Below are 22,007 nucleotides of genomic sequence, written 5' to 3'. Positions count from 1 at the left end.
GTGACCCGAGTCAAAGACAGTTGCTCAACTGACTGAGCCACCCAGGTGCCCCATGATTTAATATTTTAGTAACTTAATAACCACTGTAATCTTCAAGGTCATAAAACATGCAACAGTCAGAAATTAATTAGCTGACCTCTCCCAAGGGTTGAGTGCTCCCTGAAGAATAAAGCTTTATAAATATAAGTATGTTAATTGCTGATACTATCATCACAGGAGGAAATACTCTAGGAATAGAATCCAGGTGCTGCTGAGCTGCAATCGAAAAGAATCTTAGATTCTTAACAGTAACTTCTCAAATAAATCTCCTATTACCCATTTGGTTTCTAAGGCCAAATTGAAACCAGTAGACCCAGCAAGCTCTATGCTTGCCCAAAAGTCTGGTTGATTCAAGCAAAAGGGAGATTTTTGCCTTGATTCTCTTCTTGGCTATGGTTGAGGAGAAACAGGATGTGTCTGGCTCTTCCCAGATATCCACAGGCTTCATATGTCCACAGCTGTCGTATGCCCCTGGAGCTCTAGTTATTTATTCCAGTGATGAGGCATGACTGCCAAACATCTAGATACTGGAAAGATCTGGTGATCATGTTTACTACTCAAAAATGCTTTGACCTTTGTTAAAATGAGCTACATCCAGCACTATCATATAGCTTTTTAAAGAAGGTTCTTTTTTCTGAGGAAATAAATAAGAAAGAAAAGAATGAGGGCTTGCAAAGACATTATATATTAATCTGAAAGAGCAAAGCCCTGACTAAAATATAAATTTACAACCTGTCATGGAGAAAACCCAGACCACACTTCTAACTAATATCTGAAGAGTGTAGAAACCCCATTTTTAATAGAGAAGCCTAGGGTCTGCCAAGGGATGGTCTTATAGTAGTTCTGACTCCATTGTTTTCCTTACACATATACTAAGTGCCAAGTCTTATTCACCATATGTATTTAACCACTTCCTATCTCCCTTCTGCATCTCACCATTCTTTGAACACATCTGAACTTCTACCATTGATATTGCTGTTGTGATTTCAATAGAATTCCCTACTGGTTTCATATCTCTTTGGAATGTTCTCCCTCTGGAAAATATCTACTCACTGTTCAAGGCTCAATTCATGGGTCAGTTTTCTGAAGCCATCTCTAACCACCCCCAAAATAACAGTTACTCCCTGTTCTATGCTTCCATACTATTTTATTTACAACTTTACTACAGTAGTTACCACTGATTTATATTTAATTTGTTCAGATGGATCTTTCCAACAGATGAAGTTATTAAAATATAAGAACTAGAATTTTCCATCTTCGTGTCATCTGCAGCTACATAAAAATAATACAATAGGCCAATGACATCACCAAGGTGGCAACATAAGTTCTTCCCCACTTTGCTCCTTCTCACAAGCACAATTAACAACTATTAGAAAACAAGACACTACTGAGAGAATCCTAGAACACGTGGGTGTGGCTGAGGTGCCCCCTGCACCACAGAGACCAAAAGACTGCATTAGAAGGGTAGAAGAAGTGACTACACAGTGACCATATTGCCCCTCCCCAAGACCAGCATAGCACCATACAGAGAGGTCTCCCCTGAGCCTCCAGTTTCTCCAGTATGAAAAGAGAACCCAAGAGGGACAACCATCCCCCTCAAGCATTGTGGGAGCCCATACTCTGATATTTCACCACAGGGGTGACAGGAGAATCTATGTCTCAACCACTGGGAATCTCACTGTGATGGAGAAGAGAGGAGAGGCTTGCAATGGCCGGCAAGTGGATCTTAACAGACTAAGTTCATACCTGGCATGCCCAGGTAGTCATCCCAACCAACAACTTTGCAGAACCAAATCAGGAATGCACTCTGACCAGGGAACTCAGCAAAGTGTGGATCTGTCTGATTCTGATCTTCAAACAAGGTGGTTTGCAGACCTTAGAGCCCCGTTTGCCCTCATCCAGACAAGGAGCTAAATCAGCCCCACCCACTGTGGAGAGTTTTCTGGCCCCATCTGACCAGAAGGGCTAGCAACAACTCCTGGAAACAGTGCGAGCCAGTGGCACTCAAGCCAAGAAGCAGGCAGGCAGAGCTGAACGCCCCCAGAAAACCCAGTACTGGACATGGAGCATTCCCATGATGTGCACAGGCAGGGGGATTAATTCATAGTCAAGGCTAAGAGTAGCTCTTGTCAACCACAGAACCTGTTTAGGAAATTTAGAAGAGCCTATAACAGTCCCTTTCTCTCTCACTCAGGCAAGGGAGCTAAGACATAGCCCCACCTGCTGTGGAGACTGCCTTCTGGACCCATCTGACCAGTAAGGGGTGGTGACAACTCCTAGAAACTATGCTGGCCCAGTGGCACTGAAGCTACTTAATCAAGGTAGGCAGGCAGAGCTGATAGTTTGCAAAGCAAAGCCAGTGGCCCTGTTCAGTCAGGGAACTTGGGGTGCAGGTTGGCTTGAGTTAGCAAACAATGAGCTTTACCTGCTTTAGAGCTGCTTTTCCCACTGTGCGCAGGTAAGGAATCTAATTTACACCCCTCCTCATCGCTGACTACAACCTTTAGCCTATCCAGCTAAGGAACCTAACCAAAGCACACAGGAAGCTACATAGCCCATTCAACTGCCCTCTGTATAGTGACACTTGAACAGGGAGTACAGCCCACAGCTTCCCCCATCTAATGAGAAAAATCAGTGGCCTCACCTAACCAAGGAATTCAGTACACACTCTGGCCTGATTTAGGTCCCCAAACAACAAGCTGAGTCCCATCCTGCTACATCAGGGAAGCTCATGTATAGCCCCATCTACTACTGAATAGTGTACCCAGTCTAGACCATCTAGTAAGCCTGACCAGAAAATCCAGGCAACCAGTAAGCCTGTCCTCCAGCCTCACTTCAATAGTAAACTAAGCCAGCAGTCCTATCCGGCTGTTCTCAGCCAATGGCAAGATAACCCATCTCCACCCTTAGAATTTGAACAGTTGCATCACATAAAAATTGACTGTAATAGCAGGCCACACCTGCTACTGCCACACCAAGGACATACCAACAGAGACCCAGAAACCCAAACTGAACTGACTGGTGAAGAACTGTCCCTGCCCAAGCAAACCTGTGAAGTCAGGAATTGGAGCCCAATTATTCAGATGTGCAGATAATAATGTAAAAAATCAAGGATCATGAAAAATAAGGCAAATATGAGAACACCAAAGAAAATTAATAAAGCTCCATAACTGACTCTAAGGAAATAGAGATCTATGAACTGTCAGACAAAGAATTCAAAATTCTCCTCTTAGGGAAGTTCAAGGAAATACAAGGAAACACGGACGGACAATTGAACAAAATTAGGAAAACAATTTATAAACAAAATAAGAAGTTCAACCAAAGATGTGTGGGGATGTGTCATCAGGAGTTCTTGAGATCCCTGGACATTCTGTCTCTCCCTGGTCTCACTGCACTAAATCTATGCCCCTTTCTCGACTTGACCTCACTTGGTTACATCAAGTAAGGAGAAGTAATAGTCATCTCTGCATATAAAAAACTAGAACCTTTTGGGACACCTGAGTTGCTCAGTCAGTTAAGCATCTGCCTTCAGCTCAGGTCATGATCCCAGGGTCCTGGGACGGAGTCCCACATTGGCCTCCTTGCTCAGCTGCCTTTCCCTCTAGTTGTGCTCTCTATATATATATCTCTCTCTATCTGACAAGTAAATAAATAAAAATCTTAAAAAAAACCCTAGAACCTTTCTAAATGCCCACCAAGAGGACATTAAATACCCTAAATTGTGTTGCAGCTTTTAATGGAAAATATGGAACCCTCAAAAATAATGCTATGGTCGGGGCACCTGGTTGGCTCAGTTGGTGGAGTGTGTGACTCTGGGTCTCAAGGTTGTGAGTTCGAGTCCCACATTAGGTGCAGAGATTACTTAAAAATAAAATCTTAAAAAAAAAAGTTCAACCAAAGAAATATAATGATCAAAATATGTATATATATAATGCAAGAGTTGAAAAGCACAATAATTGAACTGAAGAATTCAATAGATAGTTTCAAAAATAGACTCAACCACACAGAAGAATCAGTGATCTGTAGCATAAGACTCTGGAAATTACCCAGAGGAGGAAAAAGAAAAAAGAATGAAAAAAGTGAAAAAGGCCTACAGGAATTATGGGATACAATGATGTCTTGATACATTAACCCTTCATCATTATATAATGACTTTCTTTGTCTCTTTTTACCATTTTTAACTTAAAGTCTATTTTGTTTAATATAAATATAGCTACACTAACTCAAAACAGTATCTGCAATCCCACGTTCATAGCAGCATTATTTACAATAGCTAAGAAATGAAAATAACCTAAGTATCTAATGATGGATAATTGGATAAAGAAGTTGTATTCAGGGGCACCTGGGTGGCTCAGTCGATTAAGCATCTGTCTTCAGCTCCAGTCATAATCCCAGGGTCCTGGGATCCTACCCACATCAGGCTCCCTCCTCAGTGGGGAGCCTGCTTCTCCCTCTCCCTCTGCCACTCCCCCTTCTTGTGCTCTATCACTCTCTCAAATAAATAAATAAATAAAATATTTTTTAAAAAAAAGTTGTATTCATATATATATGGATATCTGTATATATATTAATATTATTCAGCCATAAGAAATCCTGCTATTTGCAACATATGGATGGACCCTGAAGGCATTATGCTAGGCGAAATAGGTCAGACAGAGAAAGAAAAATACCATATGATCTCAGTTATATGTAGAATCTTAAAAAGAAAGAAGAAAGAAAGAGAGAGAGAAGAAGAAAGAAAGAAAGAAAGAAAGAAAGAAAGAAAGAAAGAAAGAAAGAAAGAAAGAAAGAAGCATTCATAAAAAAAGCTTGTGGTTACCAAAAGCAGAGGATAGGGGGTAGGGGGAATTGGAGGAAGATGGTCAAAAGGTACAAACTTCCAGTTATAAGATGAATAGGTACTAGGGTTGTAATGTACAACATGATGACTATAGCTAACACTGCTGTATGATAGATAGGAAAGTTAAGAGTAAATTCTAAGAGCTCCCATCACAAGACAAATTTTTTCCTTTTTTCCTTTTTTCTTTCTTTTCTTTTTATTGTACTTGTATGAACAGATGAATGTTAGTTAAACTTACTGTAGTACCACCTTATGATATATATAAATCAAATCATCATGCAGTGATTAAATTTATACAGTGATACATGTCAATTGTTTCTCAATAAAACTGGAATAAAAAACTATACAATAAATATTGATTTTCATTGATATCCCACCTCCTTTCAAAAATAATTTGTAGGTGTATTCAGTAATTTTTAGTTAATTAGTTCATTGTGATTTATAAAAAACAACTGAAATTTATATCCAGGACCCCTTACAACATAATGTGAAGTGCCTCAAAGAAGGCCACACATGACATGGTAAACGAGAATGGCCAAAAAGAAACAATTGCCTCCCTAAAGAGCCTTACAAACACATGAGACAAGGAAACGAAAGATTCCAATACCAGGTGATGAAATGTATGGATTACATCCAACGATGGAGTATACACAGGATGTTATGGAGTACAAGGCTTCAAAATGACCAGTGTATCCCTTGGATTTGGCAACTTGAGCTTATTTGGGAACTGAAGGAAGACATTTCAGTGCTTCAAATGGCACATGCAGACAATAATGTGTGCACAAAGATCATTCCTGGTAGTCCCTACTGTAGGATATGTAAAGGATTATTCACATAATGCCTATAGTGGTTGCATGGTGGCCCCCACAAAGATATATCCATGCCCTAACCTCTGGAACCTATGAATGTAACCTTACTTGGGGAAAAAAAAAAAAGGCTCTTTACAGATATAAATAAGTTAAGGATCTCAAGACAAGATTATTCTTAATTACCTGGATGAGCGCTATATCTAATGACAAGTATCCTCACATGAAACAGAAGAGGAAAAGACACACAGACACAGGGGGAAGAGGAAAAGGCCATCTGAAGACTGAGGCAGAAATTGGAATTATGTAGTCACAGCCAAGAATTCCTAGAGCCACCAGAAGTTGAAAGAGGCAAGAAAAAATTCTTCCCCAGATTCTTTGGAGGGAGCCCAGCCTTGCCAACACCTTGATTTTAGACTGGCCTCCAGAATTATGAGAGAATGCATTTCTATTGTTGTAAGTCACTGGTTATGTGGAAGTTTGTTAAAGCAGCCCTAGGAAATTTAACTTTAAATTGATAACTTTAAAATTTTTACTGGGGAAAAAAAAAAGGTATGCTTAACATCTCCCTCTACTCACCCTACATGGCCAGTGCACTTCTGAGACCTATCAATCTTACCTCCTTGATATGTCTCCAATCATTTGCATCTTACCATCTCCATTGCTCCTTCTTTGGTCCAAACCACCTCCACCATTCACTGGACAACTGCAATGGCCTACTCCTCATTTCCCACTTCTATATCTATATCTTTTGCAGTCCAGTCTCCACTCTGCAGCCAGAGGGATCTTTTGGAAACACAGATATGATCGTGTCCCTGCCCTTCTTCTTAAAACAATTTAATGCTTTTATGCTGTTTTTAGGAATTAAGAACAAAGTTCTTATCCTGGCCTACAAGGTCCTATAGAAGTTAGCCACTGCCCACCTCTTTATTTCACATTGCACCCCACTCCCATGCTCTCTTTAATTCAAACTTCAGTTCCCTGAATATGCCACATGCCATATGGCCATAGGGAGTTTTTCACACATGCTGTTACCTCTGTCTGGACACTTTCCCATCTCCTTTACTTAATCTCAGCTTCTTCCAGAACTTCCTATATTCTCCACTTAAGGGACCTCCCAGTTCTCCTTGCTATATGCTCTGGTCAGACTATATTCCTTTCTTTCTGAGAACTTATTTTTGTAATTATGCCCTCTTTGGTGCTTTTATTTCTTTGATATCTTTCTTCCTCACTAAATTGTGGGCACCAGGACTACTGTGTATGGCTGTTCCAGTTGTGCTCTGCATCAAGATAACTAGTGAAGGGCCATATTCCACTCCTGAGTCATGATCCCTCCCTGCTATTGTGCTCTTCTTCACACACAGGTACTCTTTACTTTGCAAATGGGAGCATTTTTCTGGCCAAGCTTTGCACCCACAGGACTGCATGTGCCAGAGAAGCTACATTTTTCTATTTTGCACAAAGACATCGGTTTCCAGGGACGGTAGCAGACACATTTGGTTTGTTCTGCACACAATTCCCAACCCTTAGGGCAGTGCCTGGCCTTCATAGTGGCTAATAGTTATTCAGTAAATAAGTGAATGTAATTATCTATCTTTGCAAATGTACTAATAGACATTCATTTTTGTCATGAATATGCATATTCAGCTTTGTGCCCTTTCAGTCAGTTTTTATTATTAAGAATAGCACTGCTGTGTTTATCTTTATAAAATTACTTTGTTTTTATTTCTTTGAGGTTTATTCCCAAAAGTGAAATAACTAGGTCAAAAGGTAGAAACATTTCTATAACTCTTGTAATATATGGGCAGATTATTTTCCAAAAAAATTGAATCAATTTATAATACAACACGCAATGTATAGCTATTTTTCCTTAACATCACTGGCTTTACTTTATTATTCTCATTGGTTTTGCATTCTAATAGGTTGCTTTAATTTGCATTTCTCTAAATAGTGCCTGGAAAATAATAGGCCTGCAATAAATATTTTCTAAATGAATTAATTTTCTATGGACCTATTTATTTTCATAAATATGATCATTTATTTACCTTCTGTATTTCTTTTTTCATCATCCTTTTTTCATCATAGATAGCAGGTTATTGAGTAGAATTTAGGCATTGATGTATTCTTATATATTTTAGATAGTGTGGTTTTCATTTAAAATATTTAAATTCTGACATTTCATTAGTTTTATTGGTCAGATCCCCCATTCTGAGAATGCTTTTTTGATATTTACCTTGTATCATAGTGAAAAGCCCAAAATTTTTGAAAAATAACTTTAAACCTCTATTTTCCCTCCACACCATGTTTGCCTATTTCTCCTGAACACTCAGTTTTTAAAATAGGAGTACCAGACCATTTTAGACCATTTTAATTCCATATTCTTACCCTTCATCAGAATAATTCGGTTATCCCTTACGGCCCCCTCAACCCGGTGCCCCCGCACCCTCGTGTCCCTGAGCTGCACTCAACCACTTTTCCTAAAGACAGAAAGAGTAGTTCCATTAGAAACATGAGCAGGGGTAAGATATTTTGATTAATATTGAGAAAGAAAATTCTTCATTTTTATTTTTTATCTCAAACCTGTAAACACTACCTGTATTAAAAATATGTATTTGTATTTTCACTATGTCCTTTTGTAAACCATCTCTTGATTGTGTAGCACCTTTTTGTTTAGAGCAAAAAGCATACCTCTTCTAAGTTTCACAGTATTCCTGTAAACAACTATATTATCCGTACCATTGTTAAAACATGTATCCAAATATCCTAAGGACAGCTCCTAAGGTAACTTTGTCCAATGTCTCTAATTCTATGAAAATCAAGGTTCCTCACCACCATTTGGAACAGCAGGGAGGGAGTCAAGATTCTAACAGTCAGACTTTGGCATAGCTTATATGCCAGCCTAACTGGCTTCCTCCCTTATTTTTTCTAATGTCCACAGGCAAGTAAATATGTATCATTAAAATAATGCCAGTGACTTCATTGGCAGCACTAGAGTTCAAGTGGAAAGCAAAGTTCTCTTGATTAGTCAGCTCTGGTCTTACATTTGAATTTAAACAATGAAACTCATAGTATTTGTTTTTGAATAAGTCGCTTCACTGATTCTGGACCTCAGTTATTATGTCAGTAGGTGTAGGTAAGAACCTACATCACCAGATTGACATGGTCATTAATACATGTCATAGTTAGCTGTTTTGACTCCAAAGAAACCCTTAATAAGCTAGTATATAGGTTGTTTGATATGGTATTTTCTAACCAGAGTATCAATAACAAAGTATTCTCCTGAGCATTTGAAAGTATATAGGTAAACAGGGCATGGAATAAAATGTACATGTTATTCTTTTTTCCTCTCCACATCCTTAGAATTTTTACCTGGATTCTTCACTGTTCATTCACTTCCTCTGAGGCTAGTTCAACTCTATTATCAAGACCTGCTAGGGGAAAAAGGGCTTTGTGTTTTGTATCTATGAAATCTGAACTCTCTAACTCTGATGAAAGTCCACATATACAGATTTTTCTCAAACTATTAAAAAAGAAACCCATGAAATTCTAGGTTAACATGTGTTTGCCTTGCAGTAGTTTTATGAATATCAAAGTATCTGCAAAGAGCAAGCATTTTGGGCAGTGGTGTCGCTAGAACATCCTCTGATATTTGCTCACCTACAAAAGTTTTGTTAGAATTTATTTTTAGTGAAATGGTAAAAATTTTCAAGCAATGAAGTGTTTTCCAATAACACTGAAAAGGATAAAAGACTATCTCAGAAAAAGGCTACATGGGTGATCTAACCTCCTGCCCTCTAAATATAATCCACTTGGAAATTTGCTTAATGAGAACAGACATTTGAAGTTTTAATGTCTCACTCAGCATTGGATGTGATACTCTTTCGATCGACAGTATTCAGAGACAGTTTTATTTCTATTCTAGGAAATGTTTTTTCTACGTGGAAAAAAATGCTTTTAAACTAGAAATATCTTTATTTTAGGAAACATTCTCATTTTTTACATTTAAAGCATTTGCCATTTGGGTTTTTTAAAAAAAGATTTATTAATTTATTTTAGAGAGAAAGAGTGCGAGCCAGGGGAGAGGCAGAGAGAATCTCAAGCAGACTACCCGCTAGCACAGAGCCTGATCTCCTTATGATCCTGAGATTACGACCTGCGCCAAAATGTAAGAGTCAGATGCTTAACAGACGGAGTCAACCAGGCACCCTGTATCTACCATTTTGAACTGCATTTACCTGTTTAAGAAATCTGTATGGGTTTGCATCCCAATTTCACAACTTAGTAGCTGTGTGACTCTGAGGAAGTTACTCAGCTGAGACTTCATTTCTTCAACAGTCAAAATGGATTAATAATAATATATAACTATCCCATAGAATTGGAAAACGTTATATGTATAAATACATAAAAAAAGGACTTAGAGGGTGTTTGGGCAGCTCAGTTGGGAAAGCGTCAGACTTTGGGTTCAGCTCAGGTCATGATCTCAGGGTTGTGAAATTGAGTCCCACATCAGACTCTGCACTCAGCACGGAGTCTGCTTGAGATTCTCTCTCTCTACCTCTCCCTCTGCTCTTCCCCCACTCACACTCTCTCATTCACTCTCTCTTTCTCCAAAATAAATAAAATCTTAAAAAATAAAACTTAGAAAAATACCTGACTCATAGTAAGCACTCAAAAATATTAGCTAGTAATATTACTATATTTGCTAGTCTGACAATCCTCACCCACACACATCCCACTCCTAGAATATAAGCAGTTTATGGGCAGATGTTAATCATCTTTATAGCCTGAACTTGGCATCATGTCTAGCTCATTATGGAGTAAGGTATTTCTACACACTCCTAATTTATCTCTAATTTCTTTTTTTTCTTCTTTTCAGTTTATACAGTGAATTCCTTATATTCTCCCACATGACAGGCTTCTAAGGCATAATGTTTTGTACAATATCAAACTCATATAGAAACACTATTTATTAAAAGTCCAGCTGAGAAAGGCAATGTTTAAGGGGGATTATTTTTTCTCCGAATATTCTAGGTACAACAAAGAGAGGGCAAGTTACCTGGAACGCATCATACTGATTCCCCTCCTCACCTACAGAATTATTCTTACTGAACTGGACATTGGAGTGACACACAGCCTTTAATGAGGACCATATCACAGTTTTAGAAAATTTATTTTTGTATCTATCATAAAAATAATGAAGATGGTATTCACCATTTACACATGGTCTCTTGACTAAGCCCTTCAGGAGACATGTTTATCGTCCTTAAAGCTAAGAATTCATCCATTTTTGAGGTATAAAAGACTAAGAGTCAAATTTGAAGCCCTTATAGTAAAGTTCGCATTTTTGCAAATCCCATTTATGTCTCCATTCTTGTTTTTCTTTTGCCCTTCCATTCAATTTATGCCCAATTTATACCCCTCTGCCTTCTAGTTATCTGTGTGAATGCTTTCTGGATACACTAGCTCTGCTAAAAAGGGCTGTGCAGGCTGTGTACTGCACAAGCCTAGGGAGCTCCAGTCACATAGTCTATGTATGCAGTGCACAATTTATGATGCCATATGTGGCAACTCTGGAAAAAAGCTCAGAATGAATGACTGACAGGGACCATATAAATATTTTAGCTCTCTGTGATTTATACATATCACATACTTCTATATTACATATATGTATATTATATATGCGTAATGTGTGTATATATGTATATGTTTATATACACACATATATGATCTTCATCTCACCACTTATTCCTCATAACTGATTTCACTCATTTATCCACACGCTAGTGCTATGTATAGTACCACCAGTACTATGATGGTTAATTTTTTTTTTAAGATTTTATTTATTTATTCGACAGAGATAGAGACAGCCAGCGAGAGAGGGAACACAAGCAGAGGGAGTGGGAGAGGAAGAAGCAGGCTCATAGCGGAGGAGCCTGATGTGGGGCTCGATCCCATAACGCCGGGATCACGCCCTGAGCCGAAGGCAGACGCTTAACCGCTGTGCCACCCAGGCGCCCCTATGATGGTTAATTTTATGTGTCAACTTGACTGGGCTAAGAGATGCCCAGATAGCTGATACAACATTATTTCTGGGTGTGTCTGTGAGGGTGTTTAGGGAAGAGATTAGCATTTGAATAGACCAAGTGAAGAAGATCACCCTCACCAACGCAGGTAGGATCATCCAATCCATTGAGGTACTGAAAAGGTGAAGGAAAGGCTAATTTGCTCTCTCTGCTTGAGCTGACACATCCTTCTTCTCTGGCCATCAGACATCAACACTCTTGGTTCTTGGGCTTTGAGACCCAGACCTGGATTTACACTATTAGCTTCCCCCTAATCCCCCCCTCAGTCCAGTGACACCCATCAGCATTCCTGGGTCTCCAGCTTGCAGATGGCAGATTGTAGGACTTAAGAGTCTCCATAACAATTCCCATAATAAATCTCCTCTTATGTATATATCTGTATATATCCTATTTGTTCTGTTTTTCTGGAGAACCCCAGGTAATACAGTTATATTTATTATTACTTGTTACATTTACATACCACAAATCAGGGTTTAAAATTTCTCAGCCAAGAATTGTACCTAATAGCGCCTTCTTCATAATTAAATATCAGGAGTCTATAAACACCTATTTCTCCCTAAAGATAATCACATACTTATAGTAGGTAGTAAAAGATGGTCTTGTTTCCTAAAAGAGTGATTAAGTAACCTGCTTAGAAATGCACATAATAAATGGTAGAGGTATCTGGTTCCAAAATCTGTATTCTTTCCACAAAACCATACCAGGCTTCAATAATTCTTCTTTTGCCCTACTTTAACTCACTGCACTGAATACATGGTAGGTGCTTAATAAATACTTACATGATTGATGTGAAAATCAAAAATGTCTTTAAGTTATTGTCTAAGGTCACAGCACACAGAGGTGGATCTAGAATTAGAATCCATCCATTCCTTTCTTTCCTGGGCCATTGCTCTGTTCACTGTTTCTTGACCTGCAGACACTTATCATTAACCTTAACTATTTATCCTCTAGTACGTGCTTTCAGAAACTGTATGGGGTCGGGAATATTTAGGGATCTTCTTACTAAGCTGTTTAATGCATGAAACTTTCCATTGGTGGAATGCTGGAGAAGCATTTTGTGGACAGAAGAAAAAAAAAAAGAGGCTATTTTAAACGTTGCTGAGAGAGTTTGGGCAAAATCCATCTGGCAAACAGACTATTTCTTCCGTTCAAAAACTCATCAAGCACTCTAAACGTGTAACCTGTAGGCAAGTTTAATTAAAGCTTGAGAAATCTCAAAATAACCTGACATTTAAATATGTTATTTCCATTCTGCTCTCATTGTCTGACACACACAGAGACATTCTTAGGCCCAAATTAAGCTCCCCAGTGCCATCTAGCCCTGCCTAACTACTGGATTAACCTGTGCACAAGGCAACAGAAATGTAAAGGAAATAGGCTCATTCTATCATTGTCCTTCAAATACCAACATCCATTTCATAGAAAGACAAGTAAGAACATAGATAGGAAGTAAATGGATGGATAGATAGATAGGCAGGTAAATGAGGTAAAATTCATTTCTCTTCCTTAAAAAAAAAAAAGAAGAAGAAGGTGAAAGCAAAGCTTGTCTTGTGAAGAACCTCAGGAAAGGACTAAAGAATAAGTTTTTGGGGGGTGCCTGGGTGGCTCAGCAGTTAAACGTCTGACTCTTGATTTCGGCTCAGGTCATGATCTCAGCGTCATGAGACTGAGCCCTGTGATGGGCTCTGAGCTGGACGTGGAGCCTGCTTAAGATTCTCCCTCTCCTTCTGTCTCTCTGCCCCTTTCTCTGGAAGGAAAGGAAGGAAAGGAAGGAAGGAAGGAAGGAAGGAAGGAAGGAAGGAAGGAAGGAAGGAAGGAAGGGAGGGAAAGGAAGAAAGAGAGAGAAAGAAAGAAAGAAAGGGAAAGAAAGAGAAACAAAAAGTGTTTTTGTCATGGAACAAGAAATTTAAAATGTGAAATCACCAAACAAAGTAAGTAGGCATTAACATGGTCAACATTTATGGATTCCAAATACCTGCTTTCTGTCTTGAGGGAGTAATTCCATTTTTAAGCAGCCTGGATAGTCCTGGACCTAAGTTTAATGAGAAGTGCAGGTAAGGGGCCCTGTTTGGTTCCTTAAGGTGGCCTAACATTAGGATTTTTTCATCTTTTTTTCCTGCCTTCTCTGGTTTCAACTGAGCATTTAACTCTCCTCTCTTAGCATGTCAATTATACTTCTTTTAAAGATATTTTAGTGGTACCCCTAGAGTTTGTGACATACATTTTTTTTTTAATTTTATTTATTTATTCGACAGAGATAGAGACAGCCAGCAAGAGAGGGAACACAAGCAGGGGGAGTGGGAGAGGAAGAAGCAGGCTCACAGCAGAAGAGCCTGATGTGGGGCTCGATCCCATAACGCCGGGATCACGCCCTGAGCCGAAGGCAGACGCTTAACCGCTGTGCCACCCAGGCGCCCCTGTGACATACATTTTAAACTAATCCAAGACTACCTTCACTGAACACAACCTTCAGAGCAGGAGCCTTACCCAGAATTCCCAGTTCTTCCCTAGCAGCCCTTAAGACATTGATGTCATTCATTTCATTTATCCATTTGCTATAATCACCCAAAGCACTGGCTACTTTATTATTTAAAGTTATTTTTTATATCAATTAAGAATAAGAAAAACAAAGATTTTAGTTTTAGTTTACCTCTATTTATTCCTTCTCCAATGTCCTTCCCCTTTTTATGTAGACCTGAGTTTCTAACCTACATTATTTTCTTTCTTCCTGCAGAACTTTTTTCAACATTTTTGCAGAGTAGGTGGACTAATGTTGAATTCCCTCTGCTTTTATTTCTCTAAGAAAATCTTTGTCCTTTTTCACCTTGGAAGGGTAATTTCACTGTACATAGAATTCTAGCTTGATGATTTTGTTTCTTTTTTTTTTTTACTATTTTTATTTTTATTGAAATACATAATTGGCATATAATATTGTGTATGTTTTAGGTGTACAACATATTGGTTTTAGAAATTCATATATATTGCAATACGATTACTACCACTGCATTAGCTAACTTCTATCATGTCACATAATTATAATTTCTTCTTTGTAGTGAGAACAATTATGATCTAATCTGTTAGGAACTTCAACACTATGTTTCGCTCACCTCTCTTCTTACTTGCATGAACTTCTTACTTCTCATGAAAAGTCTACTGATTATTATCCTTGTTCCTCTTATAGGTGTTATGTCCCAATCTAAACCTATCAATAATCAATGTTGTGGTTGGACTGGCCCTTGTGGTTTTTATTAAGATTGTGATACCAGGGTGACTGGGTGGCTCGGTTGGTTAAGTGTCTGCCTTCAGCTCAGGTCATGATCTCAGGCCTACTTCTCCCTTTCCCTCTACCACTCCCCCTGCTTGTATTCTCTCACTGTCTCTCTCTCTGTCAAATAAATAAAATCTTAAAAAAAAAAAAACCAAAAACAAAGATTGTAAGATGCCCTTTAGCAACAACCATCAGGAAACCTTGAAAAAATACAGATTTATTACTTACAAGACCTCAAAAATTACACAGCACACCTGGGGCCACACAGGAAGGTCACAGAGAGAGAAAGAGTGCACAGGCCTGGGGTTCTGCTTTTATTGGGGTTGAGAATGGGGCATAGGATTTTGTGGGCTCACTCTTTATTGGTGAATTTAAAACATAAGAGCATGAATTTAAAGTATGGGAAGTGAAAAAAACAAGCAGCCCAATGGTCAGTTATCAACCAAGATCTCTAAAACAAAGGAGCCTCGGTGGGGGAAGGCAACCTTGGCTCTTTATATAATTGGGTGGCTGGCAACGTGTTTAGTTAAGATAGACATCTTTGAAATGGATGCCTCTTTGAAATGGCAATCAAGCTCAGGTCAGGCACTTGGATTTCAAACAAAGGAATAAAACACAACTGTCAGGGGCATTTGTTGTGTGTGGTAGTCTCTGAGCTTCCTGGATCTGTGGTTTAGCATCTGTCATTAATTTTGTAAACTTCTTGGCCATGATTACTTCAAGTATTTTTTCTAGTATTAGAAAATGGTGTATGCTATGTATATATTTTATGTATATGTACACACAAAAGATATATACCTATTTATACTTTTTGAAATTGTCCTAAAGTTTTTGATGTTTGTGAACAGGTTATTGGGGTTTTTTCATTCTTTTTTGTCTCTTCGCATTTTAGTTTGGAAACTTTCTACTGACCTGTCTTCAAGCTCATCTATTTTCTTGGCCATGTGCAATCCACTGATGAGCCCAGCAAAGTCATTCTTCATTTCTGTTACAGTGTTTTTGATTTCTAATCTTTCCTTTTGAATTTGTCTTAGAAATTCTCTCTCTCGCCTCTTACATTTCCCATCCAAATATTCCTTTATGATGTCTACTTTTTCCATTAGATCCCTTAACACATTAATCATAGTCATTTCACATTCTCTGAGAGTTCCAATGTCTGTGTCATATCTCAGTCTGGTTCTAATGCTTTCTTTGTCTTGTTAGGCTGTGTTTTTCTTATTTTTTTTAGTGTGCTTTATAATTTTTTGTTGGAAGCTGTACATGATGTAATCAGTAATAGGAACTGAGGTTGATAGGTCTTTATTTAGTGTGAGGTTTTATGTTAATCTGGCTAGGAGTTGAACTGTGTTTAATGTTTGCTGCAGCTCTAGGTGCCAGAACTTCCAAATTTCTCTAAAATGCCCTTGTTTCTATCTCCCCTTTTGACTTTGGCCTTCCATAAGCACAATTCCTCAGAGAAAGTCTGCAACCTGCAGCTATAATCCACTGTTATTATACAAGAACCCCATTGGTACAATGGTAAGATATGAGGGAGATCTATAATCTTATAATTAAATCTCAGTCTTTTAGTGGATCTCTGCCCTGGGATGTGACATTTACAAGTGTTTCTTAGCTCCCCATTCTCCCTTGGGTAAGACAGGAAAGCAAAAGGGGTCTGAGGTGGGAGAAACACTTTTCCTTCATGTGGAATAGGGTTCTGGTAGTCTTTTTTCCTAGATAGCAGCCCTTTGTTATGGAGAACAAATAAGCTCTGGGTGTATTTTATGATGATTAATCATCCCCTTCCACTGCCAGAACCACAAGCAGATCTTTCTTGGCTGTTAACCTTGAGAAAGTGGTAGAGTTCCTCAAGGATAAACCCATACAGGTATCAGTTTCCCCATAATTGTGACCCCCAAGAGTTTCTCAATAATCCACTCTCAACCTAATAGTTTGTCAAAATTACCATTTAAATGTTTGTACCACTTATATCTCCAGGGCTTCTGTTCCAAGTAAGTAGGTCTGGCTGTGGCTTTCTGGATTCCCCTATCTCTCCACATTTGGGTGGGAGTTTACCCTGCAACCTCTGTTCTCTGATAGAGCCAAGAAGAGTTATTGGTTTCCAGTTTGTTCAGCTTTTTTTGGAAGTAAGAACAAAAATGATAACTTCTAAGCTCTTCACATGTGAGAGCTGAAACCCTATATTAGTTTCTTATGAATTAACAGCCGGTCATAATGTTCCCTTTTCTGCAACAGTCAGAGAAGAACATATTGTCTAATACAAATCTTCAGGCATAGGATCCATGCAACTTCTCACACATCATTGCCCCTAAAGGCAAGGCTGTGAAAGTATGAACATTCCTATTGCCAAGTTGCTTTCTCTGTCCTTTCTACCCCTAGAGATAGCGTTTTTATTAATGTGAGCCTTCTCTTTCTCTTTCTCTCTCTCTCTCTCTCACGCACACACACACACACACAAAGGAATAAAAACACAACTATTTTTTCCTAACTGGTTGACTCCAAGAGATTAAATCTATTGTGTTATCTTTGTAAGGCAGGGTCTGTAGTGTTTTTTTTTTTTTTAACATTTACATTTGTTTTTCCTTGTCTTGGTTTTAAATATCAATCTTTATTTTCCAGATTATTGGTGAATGATATAATTTTTAACCATTTTTTTACTCATTTGTGTGTTCATTTATTTACCAACTACCTTTTGGTCACTTCCCAAATACAAATATGCCTAGTTATGTGTCTGAGACATATATATATATATATATATATATATATGTCTCAGACATATATAAAGCCCAGAATTCACTGACATTTCAAATAGGAAGTTGTATGTGAATGACTATACTACAGAGCAGTTTACAATATTGAGAAACCAGATGATTTGGGAGTTAAGTAGGAGAAGAGATTGGATTCACCAGATATAACCAGGACATCATTAAGATTTGATGTCAGAGCTGTATCAGACAGGGCCCAGGCAGAAAACAGAAGGTACACTCAAACAAGGTAATGAAGAAGACTTTACTAAATGAATTATTGACTGAAGTCAATAGAAGGAAATTGGAAGAAAAATCTAAGTATATCCAACAAGGAACGGTGATGCATCCTGAAGCTAGCAACAGCAAGGGGGCTTTTCTACAGCTAGGCCTAAACAGGACAAGGGGAGGGCATGCTACCAGAACCAAGAAAGAGTTGTGGGAGTCATACTTCTAAAAAGATGACCACCTGTCAAGAACTATGGATTTGGGTAGAGAACTGTAGCTACTGCTAACCTAAGGCCTAGCAAGGAATGAACAGGGGAATAAATGCTCCAACACCAAACTCCTCCTGCTTTCCAGCTTCTTACTGGTAGTTCCCATTGGCTGCACTCAAATAAAGGTCAGAGGACAAGCCTACAGAGGTCAGTTTTCTGGGGAGCAAAGAGGATGGGGAAGATGAACAGTGAATCTAGAGGAGCAAATAGAGGCTACCCAGTCCAAGGAGACTGTGAGCTTCTGGAATCTGGGATGGAGAATCTCATGGGGCATTGATGACTACAAGTCCTTCATTTGACAAAACGTGTTGGAAACTGTTGCTACTTCCATCACCACCACATGTAACTTCCTCTACACAATCACCTGAAATCTCACCTTCACCTCTCCAGAGCAGTATACATGGTTAAAATATTTGATATCTATTTTTTTTTTAAAAATCTTGGTGGAAAAAGAGTGAAACTGGTGGCAAAGATTCACTTTTCTCCTCTTACAGCCTTCTAGCAGCAAGAGGAGGAAATCGTCGAACTGCCAATGTGGTAGCCCATGGGTTTGCCAATCTTTTAACGCTGGACAAAAAGACTCTCCAACAAATTCTAGTGCATTATCCAGATTCTGAAAAGCTCCTCATGAAGAAAGCCAGGTATGACCTTTAAAACCCTATCAGAGTCTAGGCAGTGATCAACTTTCTCCATGAGATGCTTTTAACAAACAACTGTTTATGCAAGTATCCATTGAAAACTTCACAGATTTGGAGAAATGTTAGTGTCTCTGGTAGGTTTTTCCAGAATTCTTATGGTACTATCTAAATTAGCCTTTCTCTTCTATCCACAGTGTGCTTCTGAAGAAGAAGGCTCCAGCCACAGAGGCAACTCCTCCAAGAAAAGGACTTGCCTTTCTCTTCCCACCAAAACAAGAGACACCTAAAATGTTTAAAGCCCTCCTGGGAGGCACAGGAAAAGCCGGACTTACAAGACTACTCAAATTGAAGAGAGAACAAGCCATTCAGGTAATAAGACAGAGTGGATGGAGGGCTGTAACAGACCACTGGACTAAGTATACCCAGACAAGCTCCTACTTTAATTCCATTTCAGACACTGGGATAGATTGAATTCATCTAATGTGAATAATTACTACTTTATGTATAGCATTTATTGTTATCTAAACTGTATCCTCATATTGCATTACATTTAATCCTCATGGTTTATTATAGATGCTTTTAATACATGTGTATATACAAATACATTCAACTCTCATTATTTGTATATTCTGTATATTTGCATATCTACCTACTCACAGAAATTTCTTTATGAACCCAAAATCAGTGCTCAACGTGGTCATTCACAAACATACATATGTGCAGAACAATGACAAATTTAAGTTGCCCAATGCACATGTTCCCAGCTGAAGTTGAACAAGAAGACACTCTACCTTCTTATTTCAGTTCTCACACTGTAAACAAGTGACTTTTCATGGTCTATTTAAGTGCTATGTTTTTCTCATTTTTGTACTGCATAGAACTGAAGTGCTCTCTAGTGTTCTTAAGCACAAAAATGCTCTGATGTGCCTTACAGAGAAAAGACATGTGTTAGATAAGCTTCATTCAAGCATGAGTTAGTGTTGTTGGCCATGAGTTCAATATAATGAATCAACAATATATATTAAATAAATGTCTTTAAACAGAAATACACATAAAACAAGATTATGTATTGATTTGTTGACAAAAATTTGGCCAGAGGCTCATAGGAACCAAATCCTGCATTATCCCTAGGAGCAATGGTTCAGTATTTGCTAATGCTGTGTTTGTGGCAGCTTTATATAATGAAACTACCAGAATAATGAGAATCAATTGCATATATATAAGCATACATATACACCTGTAAATATATAACACATTTTACCAATGAGCAAATAAACATTTTCACAAATATTCAATCACTTATATATCACAAATGTTAATAGCCAAAAATAACTTCGTAGATTTCATCCAAGCCCTTCTTGTTATAGATGAAGAAACTGAGCTCCAGATCAACTTATTTGGATAAGATCACAAAAAGTGACAGAGCAAAAACTATTACCCAGGTACTCAGACTGCTAGGCCTCACTGAGCTGCCTCCCAATTCCTAGAAATTTCAAGATACTCAAATGTTATGGTTTTTCTCTCTTGATTTTCATATTTCTTTGATTCTTATCATAAGCCTATGAGTGCAGATATTAAAAACAGAGCGGGGATTCAGGTTTTCTGAATCTATTCATGTTATCTCCAAAACTGTAAGAAATGGGTGGCTGTGGATCTCTCAGAAGATTGTTAAGCAAATGTTATAAATCAGTCACACTCAAGAGACTAAAACTTGCCTCTTCCTTTTCACACACAAATACTACGGTGAAAATTAAGAATACAGTATAAACCAAATGCCTCATTTAATCAGCAGAGAAATAATAATTTATGTAAAAGACTAATGGGGCAAAGAAATATAGGTCATTGTGTTAAATAAGTTTCTCAGCTTTACATGTGCACATTCATACCTTGTACAAACCTCTCTTAAACTGACCTGAAGCATCATCAGTAAAGAGCATAGTATGTTTTTTGCTATGAAATTTCTACAGATGATACTAAACATAGTAGTTTCTAAAACCATATAGTTCAAGCACCTGTGGGACAAATGGAAAAGATTATATGAGGAAAGAGAGTTGAGTTTTTCTCAGAGGTTCTCCCATGAGCTTATGCACCAGGAAAATCATACTTTCTGTAGTATTTTTATGGCATTTGGTTAACACTTTTTTTATTAGAAAATAAATATTTAAAATTTCATCTTCATCAAATAAATAAGTACATATTTTTAAAGCAAAAGCAAGGAATCCTGAGCACTAAGTCTAATAATTCAGAGAGTATGAGGACCAATGGGAAAAGAATTCCTTGTCAGGGACAAAAATGCAATCCAGAATTATGCTGCTAAGTCAAATGTGACCGCTCAGCCTCATTCTTCAGTACATTAGAAAGCTGTCAAATGATAGTAAAATGCAAGACAGACATGATTCCCACACTGACTTAATTCAGACAGTCTTTGTCTTAGGTAGTGATCCTTAGCCATTGTATATTAATCAAAAGGCTCCAATGTCCTTTATTATTATCTCAAAACCAATTCTTTGTTAACTGCTTCTTCCAGAAAACAAGTGAAAATTCCGAAGAAGGAGAGGGTAAAGGAAGAGAATATGAAAATAAAGGAAGAGAGCCATCAGAGAAAACACAGGACAGCTCTGAATGTAGAGCAAATTCTATTACAGCAGAGGAAATGCCCCAGTCAATTAGAAGGGCAGCTTTACCCAGAGGAACTACTCGTCAATCCCTCATCATCAGCATGGCTCCTTCTGCAGAGACCGGGGAAGAGGTTCTGATGATTGAAGTCAAACAAAAGGCTAAGCAATAAATGTTTGATTATCTTTAGATGTAATCTAGCTAATTCCCAAAGAGATTGTACCCAGGATTATAGCTTAAATTAATGAGGGGAAAGACCTTGCTGGGACCCTTGAGAAACCACAGACAAATCCCTAGCTTAGTTTCTAGGACTTATCTGAGAGTATGATCTTATACAGTAGTAAGAAGATTATTTCAAAACCATCCCTATTCTCTGTTGTCATTAGCTTTGTGCAATTGGTATTTCTCCTAATTTTATATAGTAGGGTTTTTTCTTCCATTCTTCCTTGATGTTTCTTCCATCCATTTTTATTAGT

General features: G+C 38.1%; 1 protein-coding gene across 1 annotated transcript in view; it reads left to right on the top strand.

The window, feature by feature from the left end:
* CNGB3 (cyclic nucleotide gated channel subunit beta 3) overlaps positions 1–21,703 on the top strand; it is a 133,560-nt gene extending 111,857 nt beyond the window's left edge. The window contains exons 16-18 of the mRNA XM_026495793.1: positions 18,772–18,918; positions 19,110–19,284; positions 21,443–21,703. Of these exons, the coding sequence (XP_026351578.1) occupies positions 18,772–18,918; positions 19,110–19,284; positions 21,443–21,703 (583 nt within the window). The remainder of the gene's footprint in view (positions 1–18,771; positions 18,919–19,109; positions 19,285–21,442) is intronic.
* Positions 21,704–22,007: the final 304 nt, after the last annotated feature.

Source organism: Ursus arctos, unplaced genomic scaffold (genome assembly GCF_023065955.2).
Source record: "Ursus arctos isolate Adak ecotype North America unplaced genomic scaffold, UrsArc2.0 scaffold_6, whole genome shotgun sequence".
In the NCBI taxonomy this organism is placed as follows: Eukaryota; Metazoa; Chordata; class Mammalia; order Carnivora; family Ursidae; genus Ursus; species Ursus arctos.
This window is presented reverse-complemented; position numbering and strand designations above follow the sequence as displayed.